Source organism: Amia ocellicauda, chromosome 9 (genome assembly GCF_036373705.1).
Source record: "Amia ocellicauda isolate fAmiCal2 chromosome 9, fAmiCal2.hap1, whole genome shotgun sequence".
Taxonomy (NCBI): Eukaryota; Metazoa; Chordata; class Actinopteri; order Amiiformes; family Amiidae; genus Amia; species Amia ocellicauda.
In genome coordinates, this window is record NC_089858.1 from 35,076,497 (window position 1) to 35,094,666 (window position 18,170).

The 18,170-nt window shown below is 47.1% G+C and overlaps 1 protein-coding gene across 1 annotated transcript in view; it reads right to left on the reverse strand.

The window, feature by feature from the left end:
- The window catches only part of LOC136759306 (tetraspanin-15), a 36,479-nt gene extending 21,249 nt beyond the window's left edge, over nt 1–15,230 (reverse strand). Inside the window, exon 1 of the mRNA XM_066714232.1 lies at nt 14,609–15,230. Within this exon, the coding sequence (XP_066570329.1) occupies nt 14,609–14,695 (87 nt within the window). The 5' untranslated portion in view covers nt 14,696–15,230. The remainder of the gene's footprint in view (nt 1–14,608) is intronic.
- Nucleotides 15,231–18,170: the final 2,940 nt, after the last annotated feature.

Consider the following 18,170-nt stretch of genomic DNA (forward strand, 5'->3'; position numbering starts at 1 on the left):
ATTAAGACATGGCCGTGGGGGGGACCGCCGACGCACACAGCTCTCCGCACCGCTGCCCCCTCACACCCCTGCTACCACCCCCCCATCCCCCCCCCCAAAAAAAAACCAAACACAAATCTGTGAACTTCACCCAGAGATTTATGCGTTTGTGTGCGCGTTGTGTGAGGGAGAGGACACGAGAGGGGGAGAGCTGAAAAAGAATAAGAGAGGAAAAGGAAAAAAGAGTCAAGAGTGAGTGAGAACTAGAAAGAGAGAGAGAGAGAGAGAAGGGGAAGAGTGTAAAAGGGGGAGTGAGCAGGTAAGCGCAGGGTGTGCCAACGGAAACATCAGTGCCCACGGTGAAGGGATATGTCCTCTTTAAGGATGGATCAAATGAAGAAGTCTGTATTTATTATTATGATTATTGCCTATTATTTATGTGGCTGTGGTGCTAGCCTGTAGGCCAGGCCTTTACTGTAAACCATGAGTCAGTCTCACTTGATAAGTTATTGACTCATCTGGTTAAATGAGATCAATAAGAGATAAATGAGACTGATGCTCTACGTGGGCCGTCTGCAGCTCTCCACTCCCTGGCCCTGGCAACAAGGAGGCGCCCAGCCGCCCATCCCACTCCCTCTCCGATTCCCAGCCTGTTTCTCCTCCTTGCTTCTGGGAAAGAATACTTTTTTCCCCAAAAATAATTTTTAATATATCCATTTGTGAGTCTGCTCTGCTACTGTGGATCGCTGTGTGGACACCACATGGGGGGAGGGTAGTGACTAGCAAGACCTCCTCGCCCTCAGTTTCAGCACAGCAAAACAGATGAAACTAAATAAATAAAGAGCAAGATGAAAAGTGAAACGCTGAAATTCCCTGGCCTCTCCGATTCCAGCAGCCCGGGGTCGGGTTCTCGTTATTATTAACGAGACGGTCATCAGGGAGTTTTTCCAACAAAACCCTTTGTCCTCTGGCACTTTTCCAGTGTTTGTTTTACCTTTCCCTCTATTCTGTTTGTCTTTTTTTTTTTTTTTTCCTCCCTGTCTTTGCACACGGCCGGGGGGTGCCAAGGGGTACCTTGATCTTTGGTGGGGTGTGGGGGAGAAAATCATTATTTGGACTGGAAAAAAAAAAATACAAAACATTTTGCCAGCCAAGACGAAAAAAAATCGTATTGTTTTTTGTTAATATTATTATTATTATTAATAATAATAATAATAATAATAATATTTACTTCTTAGCAGATGCCCTTGTCCAGGGCAACTTACAAAATATTGTTCTGCTCCCTCTGCACAGAATCCAACAGACTAGAGATGTGACAGACAGAAAGACAGACAGACATCAAAAGAGACCACAGGATCAAAGAGGTCAACATCCAATGCAGCTCTTCACACCCCGGCCTCTGCTCTGATCCTGATACGACTCACTGTCTCTCTGCTTCCAGCTGACTTCCCAGCAACACAACAAACCCCCCCATTCACACACACAAACGAATACCTACACACACGCATAACAGACGCTCTGTCCTGACTGACACAAACAAGCAGGCGTTCGTACCCTTTTTATTGATTTCACCGGCTTATGAACCACAGGGTTTCCATCAAGACATTTCTGGAAAGTGAGCCATAACTTTACTGATAGTCTAAGTTTACAAGGGAACCCTAACCCAATCCTAAACTACCCCAGACCAAAACGCAAGTCTAATTTGATTCCTAAACCTAAATAGCGAAAATGTAAAGGCAGTGCCATTGCTCCAAGTCACCCAGGGAGATTAAATTGACTACTCAGGTGGCCAGCTGGTTCCAGATTACCCACAATTCTGTGCGTGCAAGAGAAGCTCCTCATGGGGTGACGGTGCCCATGACAGAGTACTTGTTTTACATGAGGTGGTGTTCGTGGTTCCCGTGCTCAGATTTAAAAATTCTAACAAATAAAGAATGCAATAAAAAGAAAGAAAAGAATAACAGCCCTCCAGCGCAGCACAATTCAGAGAGGGGAGACGGAGGGGTTAAATCACTGCACAAGCAGCGCCACTCAGTCTCCTGCTCACCTGATGAAAACCCTGAAACACAGGAAGGACTGCCGCCCGCGTTTCCTTCCACCTGCTGCTCGCTGGAGCCCCAATGAGGAATTTGGACTAATTAAGCCTCTGGGTCTTGTTGCATCTCCTGGCTGCAGCAATTAGGCAATCCATCGTTCCGGTTAGCGATTGAATTTTTCCTTTTGCACTTCAGCTTAGTTTCATCTTTCGTCTCTTGGACATGATGCCACGCAGCTCGGGATTTCAGAATCAAACTCAAAAGAGAAAAACAACCAAAAAAATACCTTAATACCCACAGTCTTGTATTTTTTTAGATCACAAAGCAGATGGCAACCTGTGTTGGGAGTTGGTCACCCATGGATGCTGATAGAAGAAGAAATCGTTAACACACAAGTAAATAAATTGAATAATCACTGCAGAGAACAGCAAGCCAAGAGCAATTTATTACGTTGTGCTGAAAGCCTTCTAAATCACAAAACGCATGATCCACTGTTCAGATGTTCAGCTTCCATTTTGATTTACTAGCGGAGGTACACAGCATAAACGAGAAACGCCACAATCGAGAATATTTTGATTTGGCAGCTTTGGCAGGACAATAAATGTGAGGAGCTGGTGCCTGAGGAATGGAAGCTGGGCAGATGGTAAAATTCAACAATTCCAGTTAACAAAGTAATGAATGAGCCCTGACAATAGGAAGTCTTACAAGGGACAAAAAATAACTGTAGCCCGTAGGCCTACGTTTCATCACATAACTTCCTTTTGATGCTAAATCATTTCCCAGTTCTGTTCTCCCAACAACCTACGCACAGCCGTTACACCATCCCTACCTTCATCTGTTTGTCTATTTCAAACCTAGCTCAGTATTTCGAAGGTGTTAGTTTCCCAGTCATTAATTTCAGTTGTTTGAAATCGACATCCTTCTCTCCAGCATCCAGTTCCATTCATCTTTGGAAAACAACCAATTCACTTCACAATAACCCTTCGAGAAAGTGCTACAGTGTTGAGCAGCAGCACCGTGGCCCTCTCTGCATCCCTAATTAAAGCCTGAATTTGCATTTTAGACTGCGTTTGAAAAATGAGCGCTAACACAACCCCCCTCTCCCTTTTCTGCCATCACCTTTCATCTCCACAACATCAAATGCATTCCCCTCTTGTTGAGGCAGTCCTCCAGGACACCCCAGCTATCCCATGAGGCCGTGTGTCCTCCCACGCAGCCCAGCCAATGAGAACGCATCTGTCAGTACCAAGGCCATGAGGCGGTGAATATTTCAGCTCCCGTGAAGCAGCGCCTCTCTCACCCCACCGTATTGCGCTGCGCTGCCATGCCCTGCAGCAGTACCACAGCAGAGCAGATGCAGCAGGAGAGATGCTACAGGCAGAATGGGAGACCGGGCCAAGGGAGAACAACAGGGAGGGAGGCAAATGGAGAGGAGAGAGAGAAGAACAAAAAGAGGAAAATTATGCAGTCAACCATCTGGAGCAGAAATCAAGACGTTTCAGATCTTGTGGATACCTACACACACACACACACACACACACACACACACACACACACACACACACACACACACACACACACAATAAAACAGGCAGAGTTTTAGGAATTATGGAATTATTCTCCGTCTCAACCCCATCCCCAGCCCCTTTGGGTCACTTGTTGTGAAGCAGGAGGCGTGCGCAGCAGGGCACTGGATCTACTAAAGGGGACAGGAGGAACAACGTGTTCACATCACAGACAATTTTATATTTTCTCTCGCTCTCTTCCCCGTTTCCTCCAACAGGGGGCAAATCAGTTCCCACAGCCCCTCACCGCTGATCCTCAGATTTAAGCAGCAGGGCACGCAGTCAGGGATGCGGTTCCCTGTGTGGGCCTCTCACTGGGTGTGCCAACAACCCTGTGATGGCCATCGACCGTGACACTGGAGCTGGTCATCGAGACAGAGACTGAGAACAACAGGGCAGGGAGAAAGGCAAACACAACTGTATGGAAGATCTTAAAAGCTAGCAACATAATTCAGCAAAAGAAAAGTGTTTATTGCCGAGGCAAAGAAGAACCAGAGCACAATACCAAATATCCTCTCTGAGGTTTGCATCGACACACACACAGTATATATGCAATGGATACCCCTAAATCAGCAAACTCCAAAATATAACTATGTTTTACAAGGAAGTAACAAACAAAGCTTAAAGATGCACAGGTTTCAAATGTTTTAATCCTGCCCCATGTCACAAGGGTCAACCAGACACTATCTACATACTGCATATATTGTGGTTGTTTCATACAAAATACAAGAGTCAGCTCTCAGTTGTCACTTTCCTCTTCAGTAACTCCTGTTGTCTCCTACAGCAAGCAAGCAAGAGTCAGCCGTAGCTGGGGAACCCTCCTGCTCAGCAACACATTCAGTTTGCATACATTTCTGTTGAATCCTAACTTTAGATAAATTGCTAATTTTACCCTACATCTACAGATTTATGCATTTATTTTATTGTAGATTTCTTCCCCAGAAGCTGTTATTAAGATCAATGCCCGAGGACAGTACAGTCCCATTATTCCCGTGTACTTAAACTGCCAACAGCCCGGCCTCTCACACGATCCCTGCTCCTTGTCAGACAGCGCAGTCTGGCGAGTGTTTTTTCCGCCGGCAGGATTTCTGCACCGCTTGTAGAAAAGCGATTTCCACTTGATATTGATTCTGCATTAGGATACACAGAGAGAGGGAGGGGGAGAGAGAGACGAGTCTTCCAGAAAACACCATCTCCCCTCCCTCCCTCGTTTGAAATTGCAGTCAGTGGATAAAAGCAAAGCCTGATCCATGCATTTCCGTGCATTCAGACAAGACTGGCTTCTGTCTGCTCCTGATCGCCCGTGTGTCTTTAGCACTTTCAATCATCCTACGGTAACTGCACCTGCCTCCCTGCCGCGCTGCCCCTCGGCACGCACTGGGGTGGCACTCAACTGCGTGGGAGGTAGTTTTAACCTATATGTACTAGGGTTATCTTTTTGTTTTTTGCACTTGGAAAAAGTTTCTTGCCCTAACTGTAAATCGGCCTGGGTAAGGGTGTCTGCCAAAAAATTAACAACAACAACAACAACAACAACAACAACCACCAGAGCAGAGGAACACATAAGATGACATCAGAGCTGCTTGACCTCATTAATCAGTCCAGCAATTAACATTAATCAAGCAGCAAGGCTGTGATCAGATACATAACGTTTTTAATTATAATTTATTCGTACCCTTCAGACAGGTTGTTGGCATTTAAGCCTGATAGGAGCGCCATATACAACCGTACACTTAGTGACGGAGGGAGTTATGAATTCATTTTATTTATTCACGTACGCATTCATACCAGACCCAAGACTGCTGATCTCATCTCGGCTGCCAAGCTAGCGCTCCCCTGCCAGGGTGTTTCAGCGGATCCTCATGTGATGTCTGCACATCTATTCACGGTTTGAGTGCAAAACCTGGATCCTTTAGCGCTAAAATATCACACGCAAGCTACAGATCTCAAGAGACACATTTGCTTAACAACAAAATGTCTAAGGAGGAATCTGTGTGTGTGAGGGGGAGTTGGGCACTCAAAAACTAATACTTTACAATATAAATCTGCCACATTTGCTCTAATAGTCCACCACTCAATTTATGGGCTGGATGAAAAAGTTATGACCCCGGGAGAGCATTGTGGGTAATGACATCAGTCACTGTGCTGGGCTGCCAGGAGAGGGAAATCCAACTATTGTGAAAGTGGGAAAAAGCACCGGCCGAAGGAGCCCACGGGGGTGTTTAAATCAGGATGCCGACAGATTTACGAACTGTTTTACACTTTCGTTATGGGGAGTTTTCTTGGTTGCCAAAAAAATTGAGATGAATTTAAAGTGCTCAGTAGGTGAGCTGCTGGATGTTCTGTCTGGTGGGGCAGCTGCACCGTGTCTGTGCCTGTGTGCCAGTGGAGCAGGTGACAGTAGCAGCAGGAGAGACAGAGGTTTGGCAACAGAAGGGATTGTGGGAGCAGGAGTCTTATGAGCAGCAGAAAAATGCCATTTGGGGTTTACACACTTGGGGCATGACATCACAGAGCTGATGGGAGGGACAAGGGAACAGGAGGAGGATGGAGGGGAGTGGGGCAGGTGTGGATAAAGAGACCTGGCACCTTAAAGCAGCATAGACAGATGGATGGAAAGCTAGATGGATGGAGGAAAGGAGATGGATGAGAAAGCCTGAAGAAACCAACAGCTCTAATGGGACATTTGGCACGGAGTCAAGAGCCTTATTAACCGGAGCAGGTCTCAGCAATGGCCGCCATCACTGCACTGGGGCCATTCATCTCCCGGACACTGACACTAGAGGACAAGGGCTCTCCTTCACACCCAACTTACACACTCGGAGCACTTCAACCAATACTACTACGAATAAGAACCAAATAACAACCATAACAAGAAAATAACCAAGTGCATTTCTGTTTGACTTTCTTCCGAAAACATCTGTCGCATCCCTCCCCCGATGAGTTCAGTGCATCGTAATGAACTAATTATGCACGCAATTAGCCGGCAACGTTGGCGATGACATTTACCAGCAAAAGCTAAGTTTCCCACATCCAGACGACACACAATGGCTCCCCAGCCGGCTGCATCTGTTCCGTCACTGCCTCTCCTCAATAGAGAGTCCACTTTGCACTGAGCACAGCCTGTTCCCGCCTGTCTCCATCGGCAGCCTGTAACACCGAGTGCCCCTGCAGGAGCCGTGTCAGCCGCGGGACGCACAGCTCTCATAACGTGTTCTAGGAGGCCGTGTGAGGAGAAGATTGCACACACTAATACTGCTAACAGCCATTCTAGCCCAGAGCACTACTGCTAATTGCACCATTTCAAGAGGAAAAGAGATGGGTTTCTATAGACCAATTGAGTACGCTGGATTGCTGCTTCAGAAGGATTAGCACTATTGTGAAGAGGAGAAGAGAGCGATCACGGATTTGGGTAAAGGCTGCTCCACGCTGACAAAGCCACTAATATACAAGGCCTCCGGGGAAACTGGCTCACATCTTGTACGCCAAAAAAACACGCCAGAGGAAAAAAGAACGAACAAAAAACACTGAAATAAAGTCGATGGTCCAAATGACAGGTAAAGACAGTAGAGAAAAAGGATGAAAGCAAGAGCACCTTCTGAAATCTGGACAGCGCTTGCAGAAAGCATGTTCACTACAGTGCAAATGTGGTGAACCCAACATTGTTTCTTTTGCACTTTTCAGCGTTCAATCGTGGGGCTACAGACAACCCTGAGGTACGTTAATCACTGCCATGGAATTAAGCAAACAGCAGCGTTCAGTCACGGAAGTTTGTTTTAATAGGGTGCTTAGACAGCTCTTGAGCCTGGCACCAAACACTCCACCAATCAGGTTGCTCAGTTCTGCGTGGGCCAGGTTACTTCAATGCCAGACACCTAGGCCGGGTGGCAGGGAAACTCTGACTCACCCGGGAACAGCGGAAAACAACCCTGTACTTCAGAGCAGATTGACACCGAGAAGAGAGAAGCACGTGACAGGAAATAAAGGAGCCACTGAGACTGGGTTGACAGTTTCTTGTGAGCAGGTAGGTCAATGTTTTTTTTTGTTTTTTGTATGGCCCACCCCTAGTCTCTAAAACTATAGACTTGAACAAGAGGAGTTTCAAAACCCCATCCTCTGCTCCAGAGTGAAGCCTCATTTCTGACTCAAGTCAACTTCTCGAGAGGTCAAAACAGTTAAAAAAAAAAAATCACGGGCCTCACCCAGAGAACAGGCTGCTAAAAGAGCTCAATCACAAAACAACCGAACAGCAGCAGATCCCCACGTAACAGGACTGAGACACATGGATTTCAAACAACTAAGTGAACAAATAATTCAGTGAAGTAGTCAGGTCTGATGGGCAGACAGGCATTACGGATTCGAAGGCGGACGGACAAACTTGAGCGCCTAAACTGTCTCAGGCCAACGTAAACTAATCTGCTCCCCTCAGCTCCTTTCCTGCTGCTACTCCTTCCACAGGCCTTGCCCGATATCCCTATTGGTCAGAGGTATCTTTCAGCAAACACTAGTGCCCTAGAACGAGATGGTTCAAGTGGGGGACCGTCAGCTCTGGAAGGATTTTTTGCAACAAAAAAAAAAAAAATCACGGAAAAAAATTAAAAAGTACACAAACAATAACACGGAGGTGAGGGGGGAGAATCTGATCTAAAGTACCTGTCATGCAGGGCACTGAACTCCATCAGATGACAGAGGGCTCACAGGAATCAAGCTAAAATGAGTGCAATTTCCTGAGAGCCGATCACAAGAGGGGCTCATTATGTGGGCTGATTGATTCTGAGGACATATTCACAAAAGATTCTCTCTCTCACACACGCCTCGCAACGGAACAGGGAAGGGGGAGCAAGATGGGTAGCGAATAGAATTTAACAAATTTTAAAAACCGCAAAGAAACAAACAAAACAAAAAACAGTGTCTCCGGGTTTGTAGGTTCAGGTGAACGAAACTTATTTTAAGATTATGTGAAACAGAGAAAAGAACATGTTAACAGTGTTCTGAAAATGGATTCTCTCTCTCACACACACACACACACACACACACACACACACACAATAGACCTTCGATTGTCTCCGCTACAGTCACAGCTAGTTAAAATTGCCCTGTGCATGAATACATGTTAATCAGTTTTTCTGTGCTGGGGTTTCAGAGAGAAGCGTGCCGTCAGGGGCAGGGAAAGAATGAAGGAGGGGAGGGAGGGGAAGGAAGGGTGCCCGCCTGCGCCAGCCCCAGCCCCTCTCCCACTACCACGGCAGCGTTTGTGCCCATTGTCTGCACTGTGAAAACCACAGCTGGTGGCCACAGAGACAGCTCAGAAATAAGGGAACACCTGCTCCTTATGTCTGGGCCACGAATGCAGAAACAGACTGTGGAAATGGTCTTCAGAACACACTGTCCTCACACTGCCGGCTGGACACTGCTCTTGTTGACCGAAGCATCTGAAAGATTGTCCAGAAATTCTTTGGAATCAGCTGGACATTCCATTTCACACTTCTTGTGCAAAGATGTGTGTATAGGTACTGCCATATACGTGTGCGTGTGTGTGTGTGTCTATATATAGGAATATGGTATGCATATTTAATACCCTGTGTGTGTGTGTAAGTAAGGGTGTGTGCGAGAGCCGGATATAGAAGGAAAAGCCAGTGTCCAAAGCTACTTATAGTGGCTATTGATTACAGTCAGACAGGCACATTACAATGCCCTAGATTGCTTTCTTGCTTAGTTATTTAGCTTTCAATTGCAGGCAGATTGTAGTTAAGGCTGGAAAAAAACCCATCAATAATCAATACAGTAATAAAAAAAGTCAAGTGTCAGTCACAAAGTCACAACATGTCCAATACACCAGAGCTGAGACACAAAGGAGATGCACGCCAGCTTGGAAAGACGGGTTAACCAGGGTGAGCCTCGGAGGCTGAAGGGACACTATTTCGCAGGGTGAGTGACCGGACCATTTAGAGCATCAACAACTGATCACCCCACTCCATCACACACTTAGCTTCCAATCAATAAGCCCACCTGAGCAGTCCGACAGCAACCCCCCGTCCACCTCAACACTGGACCAACACAGAGAGGGTCACGGACCACTCAGCGGTCGTGCTGTGGCCCTACATCACACTCACTTTCAACTCTGACAGGTGGAAAGTCAGAAATAAATCAATAAGCATTCACAGAATATATTAGGGACGGGATGATATACGATTTCCATGGAATGAAAACTGTCAGCAAAATCACCACAGCGACTTAATTCTCGTCTACAGGTCTGCTATACTGGAGAATAAAATAACACGCTCAACTTGTTTAATATACTACAGAGGCTTATTTTAGTTTTACAGCTTTAAAGAGCAGAAATAACAGTCGACAGTAGGCAGCCCTCATTAATACTGACCCTTTGCTCAAAAGAATGGTGTGCTGCAGGCCTCGTCTCTTCAATTATTTAACAGCTGTAATTTTTCTAAACATCACATTAATTTGTAACGCTGCAGATATATCCAAGGTACAAACACAACTTTGTAAATAATTAAACTGCAGTTTATGTGTTGAAAAAAATATATATATGAAATTAAAAAAAAAAAAAAAAACGGTCATACTGTTAATAAAACAGCCGGTTAATAAAACATTAAGTCTATACAGTTCTGCACGATAGAGAGGTTCTAACAATTTGTGCTCAACGGGATCATAAATACATAGAATCAATGGGGATAGGTTTCATAAACGCAACAACGCCTGTATTTAATACGCTTGGATTATCATTACCCTGTCCGGAAGCAGACATTGCTAATGACCAACTGTGCAGCTCTTCCAACACAACACTGCAGCGAGGACGATTAACGGGCAGGTGCGGTGGTTCAGAGCCGAGCACTATGACTGCATGTCAACAGTGAGCTTCCACTGCTTGCCAAGTATTATATAGCTTACACTATACAGGATTATATAAACGTCATCAATCCAGTTATGTTTGTCAGGGTTTGTATTTTTCTTAGCGATAAGTTTAGAGAGGGGCCCGTGTCTGTGTTTAGTTTAGGCTCAAAGAGCAGCAAGGTTTTATTTTCAGTTTATGTCTGTCTATTCCTTGTTTTGGATCTTGGGGGCCCCTGAAACCCCATCACGCACATCCCTCTTTCCTCCCTGCAGGTCGGCAACAGTGAGATCACACAGACCCCCTCCCCTCCACAAAGCACCTTCCACCTCCATTACACACAATTGTGAGTGCATGCAGACCGAAGGACCAGACAGGGATACAGAGAGAGGAAGACGAAGAGAGATGCACAGACGAATAGATCATTTCACAAATACACAATGAGAGAGAGATAGAAAGGTTGGAAAATCGAGTTATAAAGTTAGACAGACATACAAATAAATAGGTAAAGACAGACAGACACACAGATAGATACGTAGAAAAGGAGAGAGAGAGAGATAAACAAATGACCGATGGATGATGCGATAGACGTAGCAGATATTTGCATGCGAGAGCAGGGCAGGCTGAAGTGCCCTCTGACCGCACAGACTGCCCCCTCCAGCACAGGGCACAGGGGGACCTTGTGTCGATGGTCACAGTATGATCTCAGCAGTCAGGCAATGAAGACAAATCTCTGCTGCTCTCTGTGAGGGGCCTGCTGGCACACACTGCACCCTGTGCTGGCTAATTCAGATGACAGCCCCGACCCCTCCTCGAGACTCGCACGTCAAAAACAAGAGTCCTAAATTATTCAGCGCTGTCTGGGGATAATCTGCCAACTCTGCAGCTCTGCCCTCAGGGGGTGGGGGTAGGAGACAAACCCAAGAAGCTACACAGGGAACAGGAGAGGCCCAATTGACAAAAACAAGAACAAAAGGAGACACGCAACTTGAAAACACACACGGGCAGGCAGGCAGGCAGGCAGGCAAACACACACAAACACACACACACACACACACACACACAATCAGCCAAAACACAGTGCACTGAGTCATAGGCAGCACGTCGCACGTGGGGCTGGAGGCAGGTCCCCAGAGACCCGTCTGCCGTGCCACTACTCAGCTGCCTGTCGTGATTAGACACACCCTCAGACAGCACCGCACATCCACAAGTGACCCTGCGCCACCCCCCCCCCCCCGGCCCTGGCCTTCTGGGGGTCCTGGCCACTCTCTCAGGCACATAAGAAAGGTTACAAAGAAGTGAAGATTCCCTCGAAAGTCACGTTTTTCTCGTGTGCCTCCTGGTTTACTGATGTACTGTACTGCATTAACACACTGACAGGTAAAGCACCCTGCGGCAATTCTTTTGGGAAGGGTGCTATATTTAATAATGGTTGGTTGGTTGATTGATTGATAGACTGAGATTCAGTCAGCCCACCTTGCTTGCATGGATATTTGTTGTTTATTGATCCAAGACCTTCATCGAGCTATTTTAAACCGATCAGCCATTACCAATTATGACCACTGACAGGTGAAGTGAATAACACTGATAATCTCGTTATCATGGCACCTGTCAGTGGGTGGGATGTATTAGGCAGCAAGTGAACAGTGAGCGTAAGGATCTGAGCGACTTTGACAAGGGCCAAATTGTGATGGCTAGACGACTGGGTCAGAGCATCTCCAAAACTGCAGCTCTTGTGGGGTGTTCCCGGTCTGCAGTGGTCAGTACCTATCAAAAGTGTCCAAGGAAGGAAAAGCGGTGAACAGGCGACAGGGTCATGGGCGGCCAAGGCTCATTGATGCACGTGGGGAGCGAAGGCTGGCCCGTGTGGTCCGATCCAACAGACGAGCTACTGTAGCTCAAATTGCTGTAAAAGTGAATGCTGGTTCTGATAGAAAGATGTCAGAACACACAGTGCATCGCAGTTTGTTGCGTATGGGGCTGCGTAGGCGCAGACCAGTCAGGGTGCCCATGCTGACCCCTGTCCACTGCCAAAAGCACCTACAATGGGCACGTGAGCATCAGACCTGGACCGTGGAGCAATGGAAGAAGGTGGCCTGGTCTGATGAATCACGAGTTCAAGGTGTTGACTTTGCCTCCAAATTCCCCAGATCTCAATCCAATCGAGCATCTGTGGGATGTGCTGGACAAACAAGTCCGATCCATGGAGGCCCCACCTGGCAACTTACAGGACTTAAAGGATCTGCTGCTAACGTCTTGGTGCCAGATACCACAGCACACCTTCAGAGGTCTAGTGGAGTCCATGCCTCGATGGGTCAGGGCTGTTTTGGGACCTACACAATATTAGGCAGGTGGTCATAATGTTATGGCTGATCGGTGTATGTCTATGTATGCATTTTTAAAGGAACCTCACAGACACAGACTGCTGTTCCCAATGAAGAAGCCAGGGAGAGAATTAGACTCCCATCACTCCCGTTTTCCTGCATTTTCTTTATTTTTTATTTAAAAATAGCAGGTCTCCATGTTATACACACATCATAATGTTGGCAAACAATGAATGCTCAATATTTCACATTTACCCCCCACACGAAGGACAGAGTGCCCGTGTGCAGCAGCCATGAGAGAGCCTACTGTGGCCAAATTCATTTCCTGCAGCCACTATCATCTCATTAAAAGCTCTCCTGGGCAGCAGAGCCGAGTCAGGGGAGCAGTGAGCAGCACTCTGCAGGATTAGATGCCACTGAGCTAACCTGGGCTCTCTCCACAGCCTGACTACTCAGTGAGTGAAAAAGGGTCCGCGCTCTCACTATTTCAAGAGGCAGGTCACGGGGCACAGGGACTTTCAGGTCAGCACTGGCTGTCCACTTCCTGAGGTGGGTGACTCTTGCTGCAGCAGTCGCCCCACTTTTCTCCCCAAGTGCCCGTGCGCTCATTCACACTAATGACTTGCCATAAATTAGGTCAGAACCCGGGCTGGTGTGTGAGGGACGAAGAGGCTTAGAAGGCCAGGGGGTCCCGGCCCTGACCCCTCACTCACTGTGCTTCAGCCCTGGGAGAGTCGCTGTGCCATCCTTTAGATGGGGACAGAACGTAGACCTAAATCCGGTCTCGAGCAAGAGGACAGCAGCCGCAGCCCTACAGTTGCCAAGGCCCGACCGACTTCAGGCCCTCATCTCAGTGAGCAGCTGCGGATGAAAGCAGTCAGCTGAAGAACTTTATTTATGACAGAGGATCAAAAAACGGAGGTTGTCCAAGAGCTGCAAACAGAGGTGGGGGGGCACAGCAACTGAAGAGAGGGAATAACAGACAGGGGCATAAAAACTAAGAATTATATGAAATATAATTGGCATTACAAGTCTGGGGATAGTTGACTGCACTGTCTGCAGTGCATTCTGGGCTTTGGAGTCCATCTGGTCAAAGAGCAGATTTTACAGCAGAATGGTTGGCATCTTCCGTATCATTACTATGATGAGAAAGCTACATCTAAACCCAATGCAACGTATTAATTAAGTGGCACGCAGCTGGTGTCTCATGCAATATTCACACACACTTACAGACTTGAAAGGGCCCCGTCTAGCATCACATGCTACAAAAGGCTATTAATTATATAACGAAATTCATATATTTTTCTCATTATAATGCTAATTATAATCCTTCAAAGACCTAGAGGATGTCTACAGAAAATGTGACTCAGTCTCATAATAATGATCATGATTATTATTGTGTCATGCACACTACTGTAAGGCGTATTATTATGGTTAGGCGTTCCCTGTAGTGCGAGACACTATACTTTTGCACAGCTTTATAGTCTTTAATATTAGTCGGCACACAAAAACAACTCGTCCCTTTAAGGCGAACCTCGCATGGCCAATAGTGAACAACTGCAGGCAACCCCGCCGCGCCGGCGTCCGTCAATGAACCCGAAACACAAGCTGCTGCTCGGGCAGCCCTGCCGCCGCAGGCTTTCACACGCGTAGCGCAGATGTGCGCAGATCTGCGCGGGGCTGCGCTGTCCACCAATGGGATCGGTGCGATTCTGCAGAGCTGCACCTCTGAATCAATCCAATTACAGCAAAAGTGCAATCTGTCAATTACCTTGCGATAATATCACAGACACATGCTCCCCCCCCACACGAGTTTAGTTTTCCCCACGCAAGAACTGAGCCGCAAACACTTACCGAAAACAGCATGGAATAGACATTGAGGGTGAATTTGATGCAGTAGTAAAACTGGTTTGTGTTCCTCCACTCTGAGAAGGACGGCATCTTGGGAAAGACGATCAAATAAAATGCATACACTAAAACAAACACAAACGTCAAAAGGCTCTCCGAGGTGCGGGCTGCTGCTGCTGCTGCTCCCCACGATCCTCAGTCCCGGCCGCTTCCTCTGGATTCTTCCCGGACGATCCCTTTAAACAGGTCGGAAAGTTTCCCCAGACTAACTTCCGCGCTGTCCCGCACGCCGGGCATTAAAGGGCCAGGCGCCCCGCACGCAGCCCGCGTTTACAGCCGCGCAGGGGCTCGCCTTCAGCAGGAACATGGAGGCTCCGTCACAGACGCTCGCAGCCCGGAGACAAAGGCGCTGATGCGGTCTAGTGCTCTGCTCTGCGAAAGTGGGTCAAGCGCGTCCTCCATCTCCTCCCGGTAATGAGCCGCGACAGCCCTGCCCCCCAGCGCCGAACAAAAGCGAGGGGGTCGCGGTTGGCACTGGGACGTTGCAAGGCGTTGCGTCACGCGTTACCCCTGGGATGGGATGGCCAGTGCTTGTCTCAATCCAATGCATATCCCCCCTTATTAATGAAGTTAACGTTTGTGTTGGTTAGCTTGCATGGTAAATAACTGGGTGTAGGTGGTACTAATAGGATGTTTTATTGTTACACGTTGCAATGCATGCTTTACAAATTCAAGTGCATTGTGGATTATGGTGTTTTCATGCATTGATTATTTGACCAGACTACTGTACAGCAAACCACGTCTTTCTAGATTACATCTCCCCCAGAGAGAGAGTCCCAACTGGACTGGGGCGCAACTTCCCTCCTTCCTACCTGGGATTGATGCGCTGCACGCCACACAGGCTGAGAAACCATTTGGCCCTGCAGCCGTTCCCCAGGGAAGCTGCAATAAGCCTCCTGAGACGCCCCCCTTCATTATTTATTAATTATTTATATGTGAGAACAATTCTTCTGCTGATGTAATCGCATATGAAAATGTAATTAGAGCAAGATTATTTGAATATGCCAGCCTAAAGAAATGTTAGCTACACTGTAAATTGAGTCAAACTGGAGAAATGCAGATTGTAAATTTAAAATTATAAGGCTATATCTTCATCTTCATGTATTGAAAAACATTTGTTTGCCAGTGGTAAAAGTGAACTTGTCAGCTAATTATTGAGTCACTTGGCACCCCAATTATTACGATGAGGGGTTTTCGATCAGGTGGCGGGAGCAGGAGCCATACTGTCTGTGTTATACTGCATCTAAACTCTAACAATACATACACACACACACACACACACACACACACAAAACCGCTCCTCCTGGAGTGTCTAGGGTCAGAGTAAAGGGCAGTGACAGTGAGAGGGAGTGAGACAGTCAGGACGGGAGTAAGACGGTAGGGATTGTTCTTTCCTGCACTTTTGCTGGGCATTTCATGGAGTCGCACACTGCCTGCTCTAATCCCCTGGGGAGATGCCTCATTGATCTGTGGGTGTCTGAGACCGCCCACCTCTTCAGCACCGCTACAGAGTTCTCCAGCTAAGGGCCGCTATGTGAATAGCAGTGTTATCCCGCTGCCAGGAGGACATCATCAGAATCCTACACTCACACCAATAAATAACTTGGATGCTCAGCCATTTTTGCAAGGCCTCACTGATACAATACGAGCTCGAACTCGACACATAAACCCTTGCTGATATTTGACAGGAAAAATCCAAGTGTCAGCAAAGAAACAGCCATTTCCCATATTTTTATTATTTTACTCCAAGATAAGCTTAGGATTCTCATCAAGAGGAGAATTTGTTGTAATTGGACAAGAACGCAGGTGGGTGACTGGGGGGGCTGCTGTGCTGCGCCAAGCTTTTCATTCGGCCATCGTGTGTGAAAGGTTGGGCAGCACTGGTCTTTATGTGAGCTCTCTGTGGTTATGTCTACTCCCAGCTCAATAGAGCGAGCCCGTGATCTATGAATAAATAAACCATGGAAAATAAATAAATAAATAGGTAAATGAATACAAATAAAAGACTCCCAGGCCATGCCACAATCTCGGGGCTTCTCTCTCCTGCAGAATAACAGGGTGGCTCGTTTCAGCGGCCGCCGCACAGCGCTGGAAGACAGATTGATTCAATTTATTTAACAGCAGGTGGATCAATTTAAATGCATTTAGCCGTTTAAGAGTAAGCACTTCATGAAAGGCCTTGGATTTTGCTTAAAGAGAAAAACAGAAATTCGTATCAACTCCCGACGACGCCTGCTATCAGTCTTGGGGTCCGCCACGGCACTCGGGACCCCATTTGGCAGGGAGTGAATCTGTCTGGGCTGTCGATAGTGCGCTGAGAGAGAGCCCTCCTCAACCCCAGGCGGCTCCTAACTGCTTCCTCCTATTACCAGATGGTCTTTTATTCTTCAGCACTTTTCCAGGAGAAATTGATCAGCTTCACTTTGCTAAAAGGCTGCTGCCACTGCAGGGTGTTTTTGTTCTCCTAACTGCTGCATCCTAATATAGCTGTAGGGTGTAGGGTCTTTGGTGAAGCACACAGTAAAGTGTAGTAAAACACAGTATAGTGCAGTAAAACACAAAGTGTATTAAAACAGTGCAGTGTAGTAAAGTACAGTATAGCACATTAAAACACAGCACAATGTAGTAAAACACAGAATTCCATTGTAAAGCATAGTGCAGTGTAATAAAACACAGTATAGCACAGTAACACACAGTGCAGTGTATTAAAACACAATCCAGTGTAGTAAAGCACAGTATAGCACAGTAACAAAGTACAGTGTAGTAAAATACAGTATACTGTAGTGAAACACAGAATTCCATAGTAAAGCATTGTGCAATTTAGTAAAACTCAGTGCAGTATAGTAAAGTAGAGTACGGTGTAGTAAAACACAGTTTCCCATAGTAAAGCACAAGTAGTTGAAACAGTGCAATGTAGTAAAAGTGGTGATTTGTCAAGCAGGGAGTTATAGGAGGGCATACGCAAAGTTCCCATCAAATTACGCATTCCCTCAACTACACCACTGGACTGTGGTAAACCATGGCAAAGCACGTCAGTGTGTGGAGTGCAGTGCAAAGGGGAAAGGCATTGCTGGGAAGAGTGTGAAGTTACCGAGCATGTGCATCACAATGGGGCTCGCACAGGCAATACCAGCCCAATGAAAAAGGAAGGGTAGATTTATATTTGAAATCCTACAGCAGGTGTCCCCTGGTTTCCCCTGCATTTGGACAGTCCCCGTCCCCCCGTCCCCTCCGTCCACCCCAAGTTAGAAACCGAAGCCCCAAACCCCAAGTCCAGCCAGAACTCACCGGGCTCCCTGCGCTCCAATTTAAACCCATCCGCAGTGCATGGAGCTGTTAACAACGGGCAGCTCTCATTACCCGTGCCTGCAGTTGGTGACTCATTCCGAGACTCCCGGGAAGATGGGATGATTGACAGGACAGCGCAGCCCCCCTCAATCAGAGGTCAGGTCCTGGGGGCAGGTGGCAGCGGCGCTCCCTGCGTTTCCTGACAGCCCTGGGATCCCGG